The sequence below is a fragment of the Aethalodelphis obliquidens genome, unplaced genomic scaffold (assembly GCF_003676395.1).
Source record: "Aethalodelphis obliquidens isolate GAN/ISIS:26980383/991018 unplaced genomic scaffold, ASM367639v1 scaffold9, whole genome shotgun sequence".
NCBI lineage: Eukaryota > Metazoa > Chordata > Mammalia > Artiodactyla > Delphinidae > Aethalodelphis > Aethalodelphis obliquidens.
The window spans coordinates 31,501,419-31,517,314 of NW_020837953.1; the positions used below are offsets into that span (position 1 = coordinate 31,501,419).

The window sequence follows — 15,896 nt, forward strand, 5'->3', positions numbered from 1 at the left end:
AGGAAAATATGAACATACTAGTTAGGAGGTAAACATTTTAGCTTTGCAAATAAACAGTGGAATTTGGTTCCAGTCTCTTTTATTTTTATTATCTTTCTTCTTCCCATGCTGTTGATGATTTGGTAAAATTTGAATGTTCTCTTGTAAGTCTGAGTCATAGAATCGTATCATTTCAGTGTTGGAAAGAACTTTTAAAGATCATCTTGTTCACCCTCTCATAGTGTAGAAAAAGAAATATTATATTTCATTGATTCTGAGATGTACATTTTCCCTACATTTGAACGTTTCTTGAATCATGATGCATTTTAGATTTGATGAAATACCATAAAAGCCCATTAGAATTGTGACTTTTCTGTAAATTCTTAGTGGTAGAATTCAAGACTTCCTAGAAAACTTCCCTTCTTTATTCTTTATATCCAGATCCTGCCCAGTTCAGCTCTTTATTCCAGGAAGTCTGTTCAGTTCAAAGTGATCTTTTCATCCTTTCTATTGTCATCATTGCATCATTCGTTTGGTAACTGAACTTCTGTTTGCTATGTTACTTAACTGTGTTTTATCTGTCTCCTCAATTAAATTATAAGCTCTTAGAGTCAGGGGAGGGATTTTATATTTCTTTGTGTTTTCTAGTGTCTACTTGATAAATATTCATTGATTGATAAGTGTACTATAATTAGTAATTAGCCATTTATACAACTGAAGCTTATTAATAGTGTTGTTTAATGGTTAACTATGTGCCAGAACTAAGTGCTAGATAGATGTAGGATTAGTACTTCTATTACTGCTGCTGCTGCTGCTGCTGCTGCTGCTACTACTACTAGTACTACTATTACAGTCACTACTACTATTATTGTAATTATTCTGAGCTAGGTACTATATTAAGCATTTTATACATGCATCATTTCATTTTTCTTCACAACAGCCTTAAAAACTAAGGATCATTATACTAATTTTAACAGATTAGGAAAAAGACTAAGAGATTGACTGCTTGCCAAGGTCCCAAAGCTGAAATTTGGCAGTAGTGGGTTGAAAGCCACACCTCTTTCTCTAATGTCCATGCTCTTGCTGCTCTACATCACTGCTTATTAGGTTTTGAGGGCTTTGGTAACCTAGTAAACTGAGGGTAGAAAGAAAAGAAATGGGCACTTACTTTTCACCCTGTTCAAGGACTTTTCCTTATAAATCCCATGTTTTGAATGGTGAATAGACCTTGTGAGAGGAAGTAGATGTACAGCTGCCCTTTGCTGCTCTTAGTTGCTGGCAGCTTGGCTGGTAGTGACAGATGAGTGTGTGACCCTTTTTCAGCAATGAATTCTTGTTACAGCTGGCAGAATAGAATAGTTGATGTGGAATTTCATGGCAGTTTGCTTCATAATTCCACTCCCTGGTGTTCAGATGTAGTTGTGATTGCTAGGTCTCTCTCCTCACTTAAGTTGGTATATTAACAGTCACATCCAGGACTACTGCTTCTGTCTGCTCCATGACCACACGGTGTGTTTGTGTATTGCCCTGAGCTGTCAGCAAAACATTTTGCTGAATTTCCTTTTTTGTTGTTTCTCTTTACCTTTTTTCCCCTGGCCTTTCTCATTTGTGTAAAACTGGTTTCTTTTTTGGCCTTTTTATCCCAGAGAGGGAGTAGTTACTGCAGAGAGAAGCTTGAAATATGAAGAGAAGTATCATAGAGATTAGCACGCATAGTTAGAGAGCTAGCAGGTTGAAATGAAACTTACTCAGTGCCTGACGTGCTGTTTGGCCCTGATTATCTCCTTCCGCCCTCATTTTCAAACTTGCCTCTGTATCTAATCCACCAGTGGGTGCTCCATTGCCTTGTCTGTAGGGAGCTTAACCCAGTGCAGTAGACTACTTGGAAGAACCAGGAAAGAAAGGTTACGACCTAGCCCCATTTTCTCCATCCCTGGGTAAGGTAGTAAACTGGGATTAGACACTTCCATAAAAATCCACTGTGTGTTCCCATATGGTAGCACATGTCCAGATTAGGCTTCCTCCCAGCTACTCAAGCGCATGTACTTGGAGAGGAATGCATTTTGTATCTATCCTCATCTCAAATTTTTGGCCACCACCAACTGGTGATCACTCTTTTCTGTTATTGGCTATAAATAAAGGAAGCTCTTAAAAATAAAGAAGACTTTATTAGGGCTTGTGTGAGTTATTGACACATTTCTAATAATCTTGTGAGCTGATTTGTTGAGGTTTGATACTTTGTTTTGTTTTGTGAGTTAGTCTTTTTTTTTTTTTTTAATATTTATTTATTTATTTGGCAGTGCCGCGTCTTAGTTGCAGCATGCAGGATCTTTAGTTGCAGCATGAGAACTCTTAGTTGAGGCATGTGGGATCTAGTTCCCTGACCAGGGATCGAACCTGGCTCCCCTGCATTGGGAGCATGGAGTCTTAGCCGCTGGACCACCAGGGAAGTCCCTCCTTCACCTATTTCTTTCTTCCCCCCTCCCCTCTGGCAACCACTTGTTTGTTCTCTGTATCTATAATTGTTTCTGTTACTTTTTTTTTTTTTTTTTTTGGCCACGCCATGCAGCTTGTGGGAACTTGGTTTCCCGGACCAGGGATTGAACCTGGGTCACAGCAGTGAAAGCACCGAATCTTAACCACAGACCACCGGGGAACTCCCTGTTTCTGTTACGTTTGTTCGTTTGTTTTTTAGATTCCATATATAAGTAAAATCATACAGTATTTGTCTGACTTATTGCACTTAGCATAATACCCTCTAGGTCCATCCATGTTGTTGCAAAGGCAAGATTTTATTCTTTTTTTAAAAAAAATATTTATTTATTTTATTTTTGGCTGCATCAGGTCTTAGTTGCGGCACACGGGATCTTCATTGCAGCATGCAGAATCTTTTCATTGGGGCGCGCAGGCTCTTCACTGGGGTGCGCGGGCTTCTCTCTAGTTGTGTCCCAGGCGCTCAGTAGTTGCGGCACATGGGCTCTGTAGTTTCAGCATGCAGGCTCTCTAGTTGTGGCTCGATTGCTCAGTAGTTGCAGCGTGGGCTTAGTTGCCCTACAGCATGTGGGACCTTAGTTCCCTGACCAGGGATCGAACCTGCGCCCCCTGCATTGGAAGGCAGATTCTTAACCACTGGACCACCAGGGAGGTCCCATACCACATCTTCTTTATCTGTTCATCTATTGATGGGCACTTGGGTTGCTTCCATATCTTGGCTATTGTAAATAATGCTGCAATGAACTTAGAGGTGCAGATATCTTTTTCTTTTTCTTTTTTTAATAAGTTTATTTATTTGTTTTTATTTTTGGCTGTGTTGGGTCTTCGTTGCAGTGCATGGGCTTTCTTTAGTTGTGGCAAGAGGGGGCTACTCTTCATTGCAGTGCATGGACTTCTCATTGTCGTGGCTTCTCTTGTTGCAGAGCACGGGCTCTAGGAGAGCGGGCTTCAGTAATTGTGGGACGCAAGCTCAGTAGTCGTGGCTCGCAGGCTCTAGAGCGCAGGCTCAGTAGTTGTGGCACATGGGCTTAGTTGCTCCGCGCATGTGGGATCTTCCCAGGCCAGGGCTCGAAGCCGTGTCCCCTACATTGGCAGGCAGATTCTTAACCACTGCGCCACCAGGGAAGCCCCAGATATCTTTTCGAATTAGTGGGGGTTTTTTCCCCCTTTTGATAAATACCCAGGAGTGGAATTGCTGGATCAAAAGTAAGCCCTTTTAGATGGATAGTTTGGAGTATTTCAAACCATTCCATTTTTAAAAAATTTTTAATTTATTTTTTCATTTCTGGCTGCGTTGGGTCTTCCTTGCTGTGCAAGGGCTTTCTCTAGTTGCGGCGAGCGGGGGCTACTCTTCGTTGCGATGTGCTGGCTTCTCATTGTGGTGGCTTATCTTGTTGCAGAGCATGGGCTCTAGGCGCGCGGGCTTCAGTAGCTGTGGCGCACGGGCTTAGTTGCTCTGCAGCATATGGGATCTTCCCGGACCAGAGCTCGAACCCGTGTCCCCTGCATCGGCAGGCGGATTCTTAACCACTGCGCCACCAGGGAAGTCCCCTAGACCATTCCATTTTGATGAATTAGGTATTGCTAGAAATTGGCTTTAGGTTGGGAAAGTAAAATGAACTTTGTGTCTGTTACTGCAAGTTATCAGTGATAACATTGTAGACTCTGTGTAATTGGGGTCTTAGAACAGGGAACTTGGGCAAAGGTGGAGATCTAGGAAATACTTTACGTTAATAAATCGTTTCTTTGGGGCGCAGAATACTTTGCAAACAAAATCTCAGTTTCGTATGGCACCTCTCAAGCATTTTTTTTAGTGCAGCTCACAGCCGAACTAGAAAGATGAATTGAAAGTTTTTCCCCAATTGCTAGTCATCATTAGACTAAGAACTAGAATCCAGGTTTCCAACTCACAGTTTTAGTGTATTTGCTTTTGGACAACCAGACGGATTCTACTAAAAAGAGAGCCTAATTTTGGCCATTTAAAAGGCAGTTTTCGGGCTTCGCTGGTGGCGCAGTGATTAAGAATCCACCTGCCAATGCCGGGGAGACGGGTTCAAGCCCTGGTCCGGGAAGATCCCACATGTCGCGGAGCAACTAAGCCCGTGCACCACGACTACTGAGCCTGCGTGCCACAGCTACTGAAGCCGGCGCGCCTAGAGACTGTGTTCCGCAACAAGAGAAGCCATGGCAATGAGAAGCCTGCGCACCGCAATGGAGAGTAGCCCCACGCGCTACAACTAGAGAAAGCCCACATGCAGCAACGAAGACCCAACGCAGCCAAAAATAAATAAATAAATTTAAAAATAAAAGGCAGTTTTCTATGGAATAGTTGATACTAGAAGAAACTAATTTTGAAGTAAAAGTTATCCCCCAATTTTAGCTTTAAGAGCAAAGCTATGGTTAGAGCCTGAAGAGTAATAAAAGTAAGAACAAAAGGTGGTATTGCTCCCAAAAGATAATAGAAAGCTATGGAATTACCAGATGTGAATGGTCCTTGATATACAGTGTGTTCAAGGAGTAAGATACAGTAGTTTGGAAGTCCTGTTTCCCTGGGCTGCTTTCCCAAAACCAAATTAGGACAAGAAGGAGCTTTACACTTATTGAATGTAGGTCCATAGCTGGTGTCATTCCTTTATGAAATTGGAAATTTCTCCTGGTTTTAGATCACAAGTAAGCTTTTTTTCTTGGTTCTCCCAGTCACATAGTTTCTTTGTCCACCCTAGGAGTTCCATTTGTCTTGCTAGCTCTTTTGAACATTACTCTAGTGACCTAAACTGATTTGTCAGTAACTTCTTATGTTTGGAGAGAGTCTGGTTATATTTGTAGGTTTAGCCCCACCCTGTATTTCAATAGGAAGTGGGTAGATGCTTTAGTCTATAATGAGGCATTCCTCGTGATTGTTGCATGATAGTGAGGACTGCTATATGCAACAGTAAATTCATACTTCTTTAAACATTTTAACAGACAGACTTAGATTACAGTAAACCTGTGTGTTGTGTATTATTTTGAAGTCAAATGATTATTTGACTTTCAGTTGAGATTCTTGAACCGCTGTGAAACATACATTCTTTAACATAAAGAAATTTATTTCTTGAAAGAGGAAACTGGCCTACAAAGCAAAGCTCTTCTCATATGCCCCCATCCAAAGTGCTGTTAACTATAGAACAGTGGGAAATGCTGAAGTGAAAGCAGAAGTCCTAATTGCCACACATACAATATCCCCACATGTTCTCATCCCCTGCTACTGCTGATCAGCATTTTGGGGGTATGTTTCAAAGAGGAACTGCCTTGAGAAGCATTTCTGTTGTTACGGTTTTTGCTGTAGCTCAGATATACTTGCTTTTGGATGTGGCCATAGAAATCTGCAGGTGTTATCAGTGACCGTGGCTCTAAATGAAGCGTTGTTTATTTATTTATAATAAATAGCTAGTAGTACATATCATTGCCAGAATGAGTAGTCATCTGTTTTCTGTCCTGGTAATAATAAGAATTCAGAGTGTAGGGTACAGATGAGTGCATCCTCCCTCTCACATGCAGCCTTCCTTTATTATCTTCTTCCACCCTCCCAATCCCTACCTCTCACCTACTTCACCCCACTCCTGCTACAGGCTGTTGGGAACAGAATTGAGAGTTCAGAGTGTAGGGTACATGTCAAAGTCTCCTTTTGCCTTTGCACTGACCAAATGTGATATATAAATATTTCATGATAACTTCAAATATAAAGACTTGTAGAATCTTACTGTTGTGAAGGGACCTCAAAGAACACCTCATCCAGTTTCCAGTTCAAAGCATGAATCCCATAATGGTACTGGCAGTCTAGACTGGTCAATGTACTCCAGGCCATAGCTAGGAGGGGATGCCTGAAGTCTTTTATTTATTCTCAGACTCATTCTCAAGTTTCTTAGGCTGAAAATAGCCAGGGGTAAAGATGGGGGTTGCTGCTGAGTCTGGCTGGATGTCTGGAACTGGTCCAAAGCCAGTTTTTCCTTTGGACTTCTTTGGGTAGCCAACTCCCAGATTGGCTTGGGAGGTTCCCAGAGTGTAAATAACTTAACCCCAGGGCTTTGTCTGGAATGTCCTTTTTACCATTCTGGATCCTAGCCCTCCTGGTAACTAGATGAATCTAGATCTGGCAAAGGGTTTGATTCATGGTCATGATCCGCCCTTCTCTACAGTCCCTAGACCTCCCTCTGGCCTTGTGTTCAGAATGCAAGTGGCTGTTGGCCAAGTGAAGAGGTTATGGCAGCTTAGGTAGAAGCAAATCCAGGAATTTTAGAACTTCTTAAAGATCATCTAGCTCAGTCTCTTTATTTTGCAGATGAGGAAACTGAAGCCCAGAGTGAGAATTATATCATCTTTCATTTAACAGGCATTGTAGAAGTCATCCAGTCTGACCTCTCAACATCATCTTCTTACAGTCTAGGAATCTCTCCCCCAACATGCCCAATAGCTGGTATCCAGAGGATGATACTGGGGAACTTATAACTTCTGAAGAGAACCCATTCTAATATAGGACAGCTCTAATTAAAAGGAACTAACTTAATTGAAATCTACTTCCCTGTAACTTTTATCTTCTCAGTGGTTCTAATTTAATTCCTCTCCTATGTAACATCCCCCAAGGTAAGATCTTCTCAGACTCCCAAGTTAGCAAATATCTCTGTAGCATATAATTTCCCTAATCAAAATAAAGTATAACTGAAAAAGAACTTTACTGATTCTATAAAGACAGGGCATTCCACTTTCATGTGTCCAAACTTCTTTTTCCAGCCAAGAACGATTACTTTCTTGGTTTTCTTCACTTTCTTTTCATTACTGGTACTAGCATTTAGCTCTTTTCATAATACTTTTATTTTTTTTAAATTTTTTATTAGAATCAGGACCTCAGTTCCCCCGCCAGGGATCGAAACCAGGCCACAGCAGTGACAGTGCCAAATCCTAACCACTAGGCCACCAGGGAACTCCCTCATAATACGTGTAATAAAGAAACATACATTTTATCACTTTGTGAGTATAACTGTACAAAGCTATCAGGAGAGAGCTACAGATAGGGCTGAAGTGTTGGACTCACCCCTGCAGCCTGTCTATGGTTCCTCAGTTCATATTTGCTAGCTGTGGTGGGTCTCTCCATTTCTATTGTCTCCTTCTCAGCCTGGGAAGAGTTTCCCAACTGGTCTTCTTACCTCCAGTCTTCTCCTGCCCAAATACAGCTTCCAATTTCTGTTAGAATGATTTATCTAAAAATGCAGATTTGCCCATGTCACTTCCTTAATTTAGTGGTTCGTCAACACCCAGTGCTCCACACATTTTCCACTAAATGACTACTTATGATAGATAAGCTTTTCTCAACTGCATTCCCATAAGAAAATTAAACCCTAATGCTATTAGGCATCCATTGTATGTAATGTATTAACTTTTTACCAGTGCATCTGAAATGGTCCTAGTTGCTTACACTCTTGAAGAGAATTGAGGAAATAGTCATTCAAATTCTTTTCTTTGTTCTGTGGTTCAGATGAGGAACCCAGTGTAAAAGAGTAGAGAGAGAGAATGTATGTTCTTCAAGAGGTCCAGAAGCATGGCTGGGAACAATCTCCAGAAAAAAACTCCACAAATTTCATTGAAGTCTAGGGTTTCAACTTTATTATTATTTTTAAAAATATATATATATACACACACACATTTATTTATTTATTATAAATTTATTTATTTAATTTATTTATTTTTGGCTGCTTTGGGTCTTTGTTGCTGCATGCGGGCTTTCTCTAGTTGTGGCGAGCAGGGGCTACCCTTCCTTGCGGTGCACGGGCTTCTCATTGTGGTGGCTTCTTTTGTTGCAGAGCACAGGCTCTAGGTGCTCAGGCTTCAGTAGTTGTGGCTCGCGGGCTCTAGAGCGCAGGCTCAGTAGTTGTGGCACACGGGCGTAGTTGCTCCACGGCATGTGGGATCTTCCCGGACAAGGGCTTGAACCCGTGTCCCCGGCATTGGCAGTCGGATTCTTAACCACTGCGCCACCAGGGAAGACCCTAGGGTTTCATCTTTAAATTTATGTGACTATTGTATTCTACTACATAATATGTCCATTGTTAAAAGTGTTTTAAAATATTTGTCAATGAATAGAATTGATTTTACAGGAGGATTTGCCTGAGGTCCGTGGAACTAAAAATAACTACCTTTTTTCTTAGCCCTGTAGTGGACATTTTATACATGTTACATTATTTAATGTCTCTAGGAAAATTGCCCAAGATAATACAGCTAGTAAGGTGTCAAGACTCAGGGCACTAAGGGAGGTATGTCTCAACTCCACAACTTGAAGCTGAGTTGAGTCAAGAGCCTTGGAAGTCTTTGCCCCATTTCTAAGTTTGTCTTCACTGGAATAGAGGGTTTTTTTTCCCTTGGTCAAATTAGTATTGTGGTTCAGATCATGCGTAATTCCATACTTCTTTGGCATAATACAACTAACCTTGATTATCCAAAAGAAAAATGAGCAGTGATGCAGGTAATTCCATATAATAGGGAATCTTGTCTTTCTCTGGTGGCTCTGAAACATATAAAATTACTTTTTTTTTAGTAGCAGATTCACTTTTCTAATTGTTTTGTCTTGATAGATATTGACATATTGTAATTTCTTGAGTACTCTAGCTGGTTGTGGGAGCTGGCTTTTTTTGGCAAGAGGTAGCTATCTTGCTATTGAAAACTTGGTTCCTCCACCCCAGAAAACATAGAGTTGACTCCATTTGTGTCTACTTACCCAAGGTACTTGGGAAAGCATAAATGCTAAAGTACCAAGGTGTCAGAGTGGCTTCCCCAGCTCCACCCCTAATCTGACATTTACCTAGCCATCTGGAATACAGTTTCCATTAGGTGTCCAAAGAGAATGTCTGGAATGCCCTGTCAGTGGCCATTCAGCGCAGAATTTCAAGGGGATCTGGCTCCTGTAGCTCCTCTAGGAAGCTAGAACAAGTTCTGAAATAATTGCTAATGGAGGGAGCCATAGTGGCTATTTTCACTCATCTCTGGCTGTACCCCTGAATTTCTGGTTCTTCCTAAAAGCTTGAAGTTTGGGAGTCTAAGGGCATCCAGAGGATGCAGAGTCCTGTGAGGTTCTTTTATTTGTAACACCTTGCCTCCTTTGCTGTTCTAAACTCTCTTTTCAGTATGAGTTAATAAAGCTTGCATGTTAGTACCCAGTACCCTTTAGATTATGTAAAAGAGGAGAAGAGGTAGACTGGGAGGGAAAGTCCAGAGTTTGGATTAGAAAACCTGTTTAGTCAAAGGGGAACTTAGCTGAGGAACAGAATGAAAATTATTTCCTTAGACAGTAGACAAACATTCAGGAAACACCTCTGCACCCCAAAGATAGGAACAGCTGCCACACAGTGACTATTAAAGGGAGGTTCTAAGTTATGAGCAAACAGCTGATTCTCTTGGTTCTTAGGCTGTTGCTGTTGGTGACAGGAAATCTTGTTTCCCAAGCTACTGGCTTCCTGTTTTATTTTTACTCTTAGCAGATCAGAATGTCCATAACAAGGAGCAGTCTGTTCCAAAGGGTTCTACTCCCTCTTTGAGCCTGAAGGGCTTTTTTTTTTTTCTTTTGGTCAGACAATATGTTGGTTCACTTTTAAGATCTATGATGTTTAGCTTGATTTAAGCATTTCGTATTCACAATCAACTTTTTTGGTGATGAGCTGGTGTTTTGAGATTTGATGTAAGTAAACCTCTGTGGGTTTTTGTTTTTTTTTTTTAAAGAGGAGTTTGCAACCTTGGGGACTTGGGTATGTTACCTTTATGCTTTACCATTTAATTTGCCATTTTCCCTAGCACAAAAACCATTAGGCTGTTTTAAATTTCTTTAGTTTCACAAGATAGGGAAACAGTTCCAGCCCGATGTGCCTTGGCTGTAGTCATATCCATTTTGTTGGATAAAAAACCTCCTCCTGTCCTTGTAGAGCTAGGAATTTGGTAATCTAACTCTAAAACAATAGCTCAGCATGAACCTAAAGTGCTGGGGGATTTCCTAGGGAAAGGGGCTCAGCCGACAGGATAAGAAACAGTAACTGGAAGGTTTCCGGATCTGCTCCACTTCCTGCTGTTTCAAGAGCCTTTTGGCCCAGGTGTGTTGAACCGGATGGGAGAGAGAAAGGGAGCTGTGGGTAGAAGAGAAAGGACTAGGGAATCTTACAGCGCAGGGTGCTTGGCATCATGTTTGATATATTGAACGTGTAAAATTTTCCTTGATATTCTTTCATTCTGTCAATTTACAGACTAAACTTTGGTAGTGTTAATAGATACTGGCAGTATTTAGCTGTACATTAACAGTCCTCCATCAGGGAAGGACTGGAGAAGTTATGTCCTGTTGCAGATCAGTAGAATCATTATTGGCAACTTAATTTCATTGTGGAGACTGTCAGATGACAAAAGCTCTTTTTTGATTCTTATAATTGATTATCTGGAATCTGATCTGTTCTGGTTGTGGACCCCCCAAGGTTAAGATCTATACCATCCAGGACTTGCTGAATGGGCTGTTTTCTTACCATGTGTCCCTGCCTCTGGAGACTCTTGTTAGTTGGAGCATAGTTGTTATTTTAAGGTTTTTAGGTTTTTATGCTGCCTGTGTACCCTCAGTCAGCAGTCACCAGTTCAGAATTTCTAAACTTATCCAGCAAGCCTCTAATGGCAAACCTTTAAAAGGGGTGGTAGGGGTAAGGGAGGGCTTAAAACAGAAAAAAGATAGAAGATTTTTAAAGCTGTTCAGATCAGAGCAAAACAAAAGGAAAAAAGACTCACAGCCCTGGTGTGCCTGGAATTTGTGGTTGAGTAATACTTTTCCTGTTATTTCTTTTTTAGGTTGTTTTTCATCATTCAGAACGTTGCCTGAAGCAGGTCCACCATGCCGTTAGTAACGAGGAACATCGAGCCAAGGCACCTGTGCCGTCAGACGTTGCCTAGCGTTAGAAGCGAGCTGGAATGCATGACCAACATCACCCTGGCAAATGTCATCCGACAGCTGGGCAGCCTGAGTGAGTGCCGCAGAGAGCCTGTGCTTTGCCCTCAGGGGTCGTTGGTGCTCTTTATTTTGTTTCCTTCTCCTCCGTGTTCCTATTTCTCCCCCATCTGCCTTCCCTAGGTAGTGCGAAAATTTATCCCACTCCCACCCCCTCCCCAAAGAGAGGCTCCTTTTTGGTACAGATTCTTCCCCTCAACCCTTTCTTCATCTACCACCACCCTCTAGGTTCCCTCCCCCTCCCCCTCCACCTGCTTCAAAAGAAATCTGTGGGAAGGGTGGCAGGAAGGGCTGCAGCAGAAACTGCAGATGGAATGACAGAGCAGAATTCTCTGTGTGTAAAGTGGGAGGTTCACAGAGCAGTATCTTGGGTTGGGGAATGTGCCTGTAATTGCACAAAGCTATTCGATGTAGCCTGACTTTGTTGAAGCCTCAAATGTGCCAATAGTCTTTATCTACACAACACCCCCCCCTTTTCTTCCCAAAGAGAAGTAAAGCAAACATGCATTCAGAGAGATTCTGGCTGACTTGTCTGCCTTGGTACACATTTTATTGTGCTGCAAGCCCCCAGGTCCAAGTTCAGGGTACAAATTACTTCTGTAGTCTCTGGGGTATTGGGAGTTTTGCAAGCTGTGTGAACACAGTGACACAAATTGGAGCTGGAGCCATTCTTCTCTAGGAGGAAGATGGGGGTTAACCTAGTCTGTTTTGGAGCTGAGGGAAAGCCAGCTCAACTGTAATTTTTTTTTTTAATTGATAAGAATGAATAAGACTGCCTTGGGTGGGGTACATGCATGGGTTTGGATTTCTTTCTGAATTAAGATGACTTTGTTTGCTTGGAGCCGAGATATGGGAAGGGCAGATGCTTGGATAGGCTCTGCATTTGTCTAGTGCCATTCCAGCTCCCATAAGAACCTCTGTCAAAATGCCATTTTAGTGATCTTCCTTAGCAAAAGCATCTTGGTGTGAATTATTTCAGACATTCACCTCTCCTATTGCATCACTGCCCTTAGTGAAAACAGTGGAATATCAAGAAAGCCTGCATCCCCCCTCAGATAGTAATAGGCCCTGCCTTGAAAATAGGTGCCTGAGGAGACAGAGGTCTGTGACCATATGATGTATGGGGTCTGAGATTCCTAAGCCATCACCTAGCTCAGAGGCCATCTCAGTTGATCCAGGGCTTAGGGAAACCTGGATGGGGCGTCAAGAAAGAAATGAAACTCCGCCAGTGTCTGTCTTACACAAAGGAACATTGACAGCAGTGCAACAGCAGTATGGCTGACAAGGAAGCACATGAAGGCTGCAGAGAGCCTCACTGCTTCTTAAAAGCATCATTTCTGCTTCTGTCACCCTGAGAAAGCCAAATGGGTGGAAGTCAGTCACACACTGGTTCCTTCTCTATAGGACAAAGGACATCTAGCTAATGATACTTCTTATTCTCACTCAGCAGGAGTTATGCTCTCTCAGGTGTTTTTCCAGGGTAGTGTTGCTGGATGCCATTGCTCACTCTCCCACTTGTGATCAGAGCATTCCTATCTTGAGGAAGTTGATCTGAGGGACAGGGTTGGCTTGTGCCTGTGGAAACAAGATTTCCTCAGGTTGTGGAGCTAGCTGACCCTTTATTCATCCAGTAAACATGTATTGAACATATTTTATGTGCCAGATGCTGAGAGGATACAGCAATAGTAAGAAATGGTCTCTGCCTTCCAGGAGCTCATACTCTACCAGAGGAGAAAGAAATAAATAATTCTCAAGGGGAGAATGGGGAGAGGATGAGAAGGGAACTCACGTTTGTTGATTGCCTACTTTAAGCCGGGTTTTAATAGGATCTTCACATAGATTATCTCGTTTAATCCTTTTAATAATCCTATGACGTTAGATGTTGGCATTGCCATTTTTCAGATGAAGAAATGAAGGCTCAGAAAAGTAAGGTAACTTGCCTGCAGACACAGCAGTCAGAGGCAAAGTCAGACTTCCTAAGAATTTCTCAGTTCTGTCTCCTGTCTCTCTGTCTCTACCAACACTGCCCTGGTTTAGACCGACTGTAACTCTCACCTAAACTGTTGTCCTAGCCTCCCTCTGGCCTCCCTTTCTCTGATCAACCCCCTTAAATCTATAAACCTAAAAATTGTATAAAATCTTATAAATCTTAAACCTATACTCTTGCCAGAGTGGTCTGCCCAAAACTAAAATCTTACTTTTTACTTTTATAATTCTGAATTGTTTGAATTTTTAAAAGTTAAGTCTGTGTTAACTTTTGCAGTTTAAAAAGTGTTTTTAAAATAAGAGTATAAATGTTAGCTATGTATTTATCTCTGCTCTTCCTCACTATGGAATTATTTAAGTTCCTTGGCCTGGCATTCAAGACTTTAAGACCTGCCTTTCTTTTCAGCCTCATTTTCTGTAATCTGTCTTCTCCCATTTTACAGTCTTTTTAAGGGATTCTTTTAAAATTAAAAAGGGAAAAAAAGAAGGAAGAAAAACTGAATTACCAACTACTTGTAGCTTCTGAGACAGACCATATTCTCTCGTACTTTGACGTGGTGGCTTTGTTGTTCCCACTGCCTGGAGAGCCCTTGCCATCCTTGTAGCTGATCTTCAAGGCCCACCCAGCTCAGGGATCTCCTCCTCCAGGTTGGACTGAGTACCCCTCTGAGATCCTATTACATGCCTGTATTATTACCCGCCACATTATATTGAAATTTATCTCCTATATTAAATTGAAAGTTCTTTGGAGGCAGAAATCATGTGTTGTTTGTCCTTGAACCCCAGTGTCTATCTTGTATAGTACCTGGCACCCAGTAGGAGCTCAGTAAATACTTGCTGAATGATTCATGCATGTACTCTTTCCATGCTTCCATGCTGTTGGTGCACAGAGAATACAGGGAAGGAAGGAATATTTCCTATGGGGAATGGGAACATAACGGGAATAGGGAGAGTCAAGGAAAGCTTCACAGAAGAGGTTACATTTGAATCGAGCCTTGAAAGATGACTAGGATTTCATCTAGCAGAGAGGGGTGCAGGAATAGGCTCATATGTGCTTCAGGCTCATGACCTTGGCCTCATGTATTATATTCTAGCCGGAAGTGCTTGGTCTAATAGGGAAAGTCTGATTATGGAATGAATAAAGCACAAAACTAAGATTTCACAGCCATGAATTGCTCCCTGATAGCATATCCAGGATTCTCATTTTCCCTCAGTGCAGTGAGATTGGCATTTCACATATTAGGTTGCCGTATCTTAGGAAATGTGGGCACAGCCAGCCAGCCAGCACTTCTGAATCAGTATCCTGACCACCTAGGGAAAGGGAACCCCTTCTTGGGTCATTAAGATTTGTTATGGGACTTCCCTGGTGGTCCAGTGGCTAAGACTCCACACTCCCAAGGCAGGGGGCCCAGGTTCTATCCCTGGTCAGGGAACTAGATCCCACATGTTGCAACTAAAGATTCCACATGCCACAACTAAAAAAAGATCCCGCATGCCACAAGACCCAGCGCAGCCAAATAAAATAAATAAATAAAATTTTAAAAGATATGTTATGATATTGGGTTTTCTGAGTACAGTGGGTCCATGCCATTGGGGGGCTCCAAGACTCCCACTCAAATTCAAACGAGCAGCTTCATATTTTTAAAAATCAGTTTTACTTGTTCCATTTCCACATAAGATTTCATTTGAAAAACTACTGCTAAGAGAAAAAAAAAAAAGTTGAAGACTGCTTCTGGAATCTTGCAAAATGGGGTAGATGTCTATTATGAATGTCCTGATGTGATAGTGGATCTATCTTGGTAATCTGAATAAGTGAAATTATTAATTACTAATTAATAAATAAGTGAAATTATCGCCTGCCGATGCAGGGAATGTGGGTTCAATCCCTGGTCCGGGAAGATCCCACATTCCACAGAGCAGCTAAGCCCGTGCACCACAACTACTGAGCCTGCACTCTAGAGACTGCAAGCCACAACTACTGAGCCCGTGTGCCACAGTTACTGAAGCCCGCATGCCTAGAGCCCGTGCTCTGCAACAAGAGAAGCCACCACAATGAGAAGCCCGTGCACCGCAACGAAGAGTAGCCCACCTGCTCACTGCAACTAGAGAAAGGCCGCGTGCAGCAAATGAAGACCCAACGCGGCCAAAAAAAAAACACAAGTCATCTGATATGGTTGAGCAATATAAGGAGGAGTCTCATTATAACAATTTACAGGGACTTCCCTGGTGGCGCAGTGGTTAAGAATCCGCCTGCCAGTGCAGGGGACACAGGTTCGAGCCCCGGTCCGGGAAGATCCCACATGCCACGGAGCAACTAAGCCTGTGCACCACAACTACTGAGCCTGCACTATAGAACCCACGAGCCACAACTACTGAAGCCTGTGTGCCTGGAGCCTGGGCTCTGCAACAAGAGAATCCACCGCAATGTAGAGGCCCGTGC

General features: G+C 42.2%; 1 protein-coding gene across 4 annotated transcripts in view; it reads left to right on the forward strand.

Annotated features, from left to right (window-relative positions):
- WASF2 (WASP family member 2) overlaps positions 1-15,896 on the forward strand; it is a 71,230-nt gene that overhangs the window by 38,692 nt on the left and 16,642 nt on the right. For 3 of the 4 annotated variants that reach the window (XM_027109519.1, XM_027109520.1, XM_027109521.1), the window contains exon 2: positions 11,314-11,486. In XM_027109519.1, the coding sequence (XP_026965320.1) occupies positions 11,357-11,486 (130 nt within the window). In that variant the 5' untranslated portion in view covers positions 11,314-11,356. Of the gene's footprint in view, positions 1-8,430; positions 10,175-11,313; positions 11,487-15,896 lie in introns of those variants that run through there. The other variant, XM_027109522.1, reaches the window with a different exon arrangement.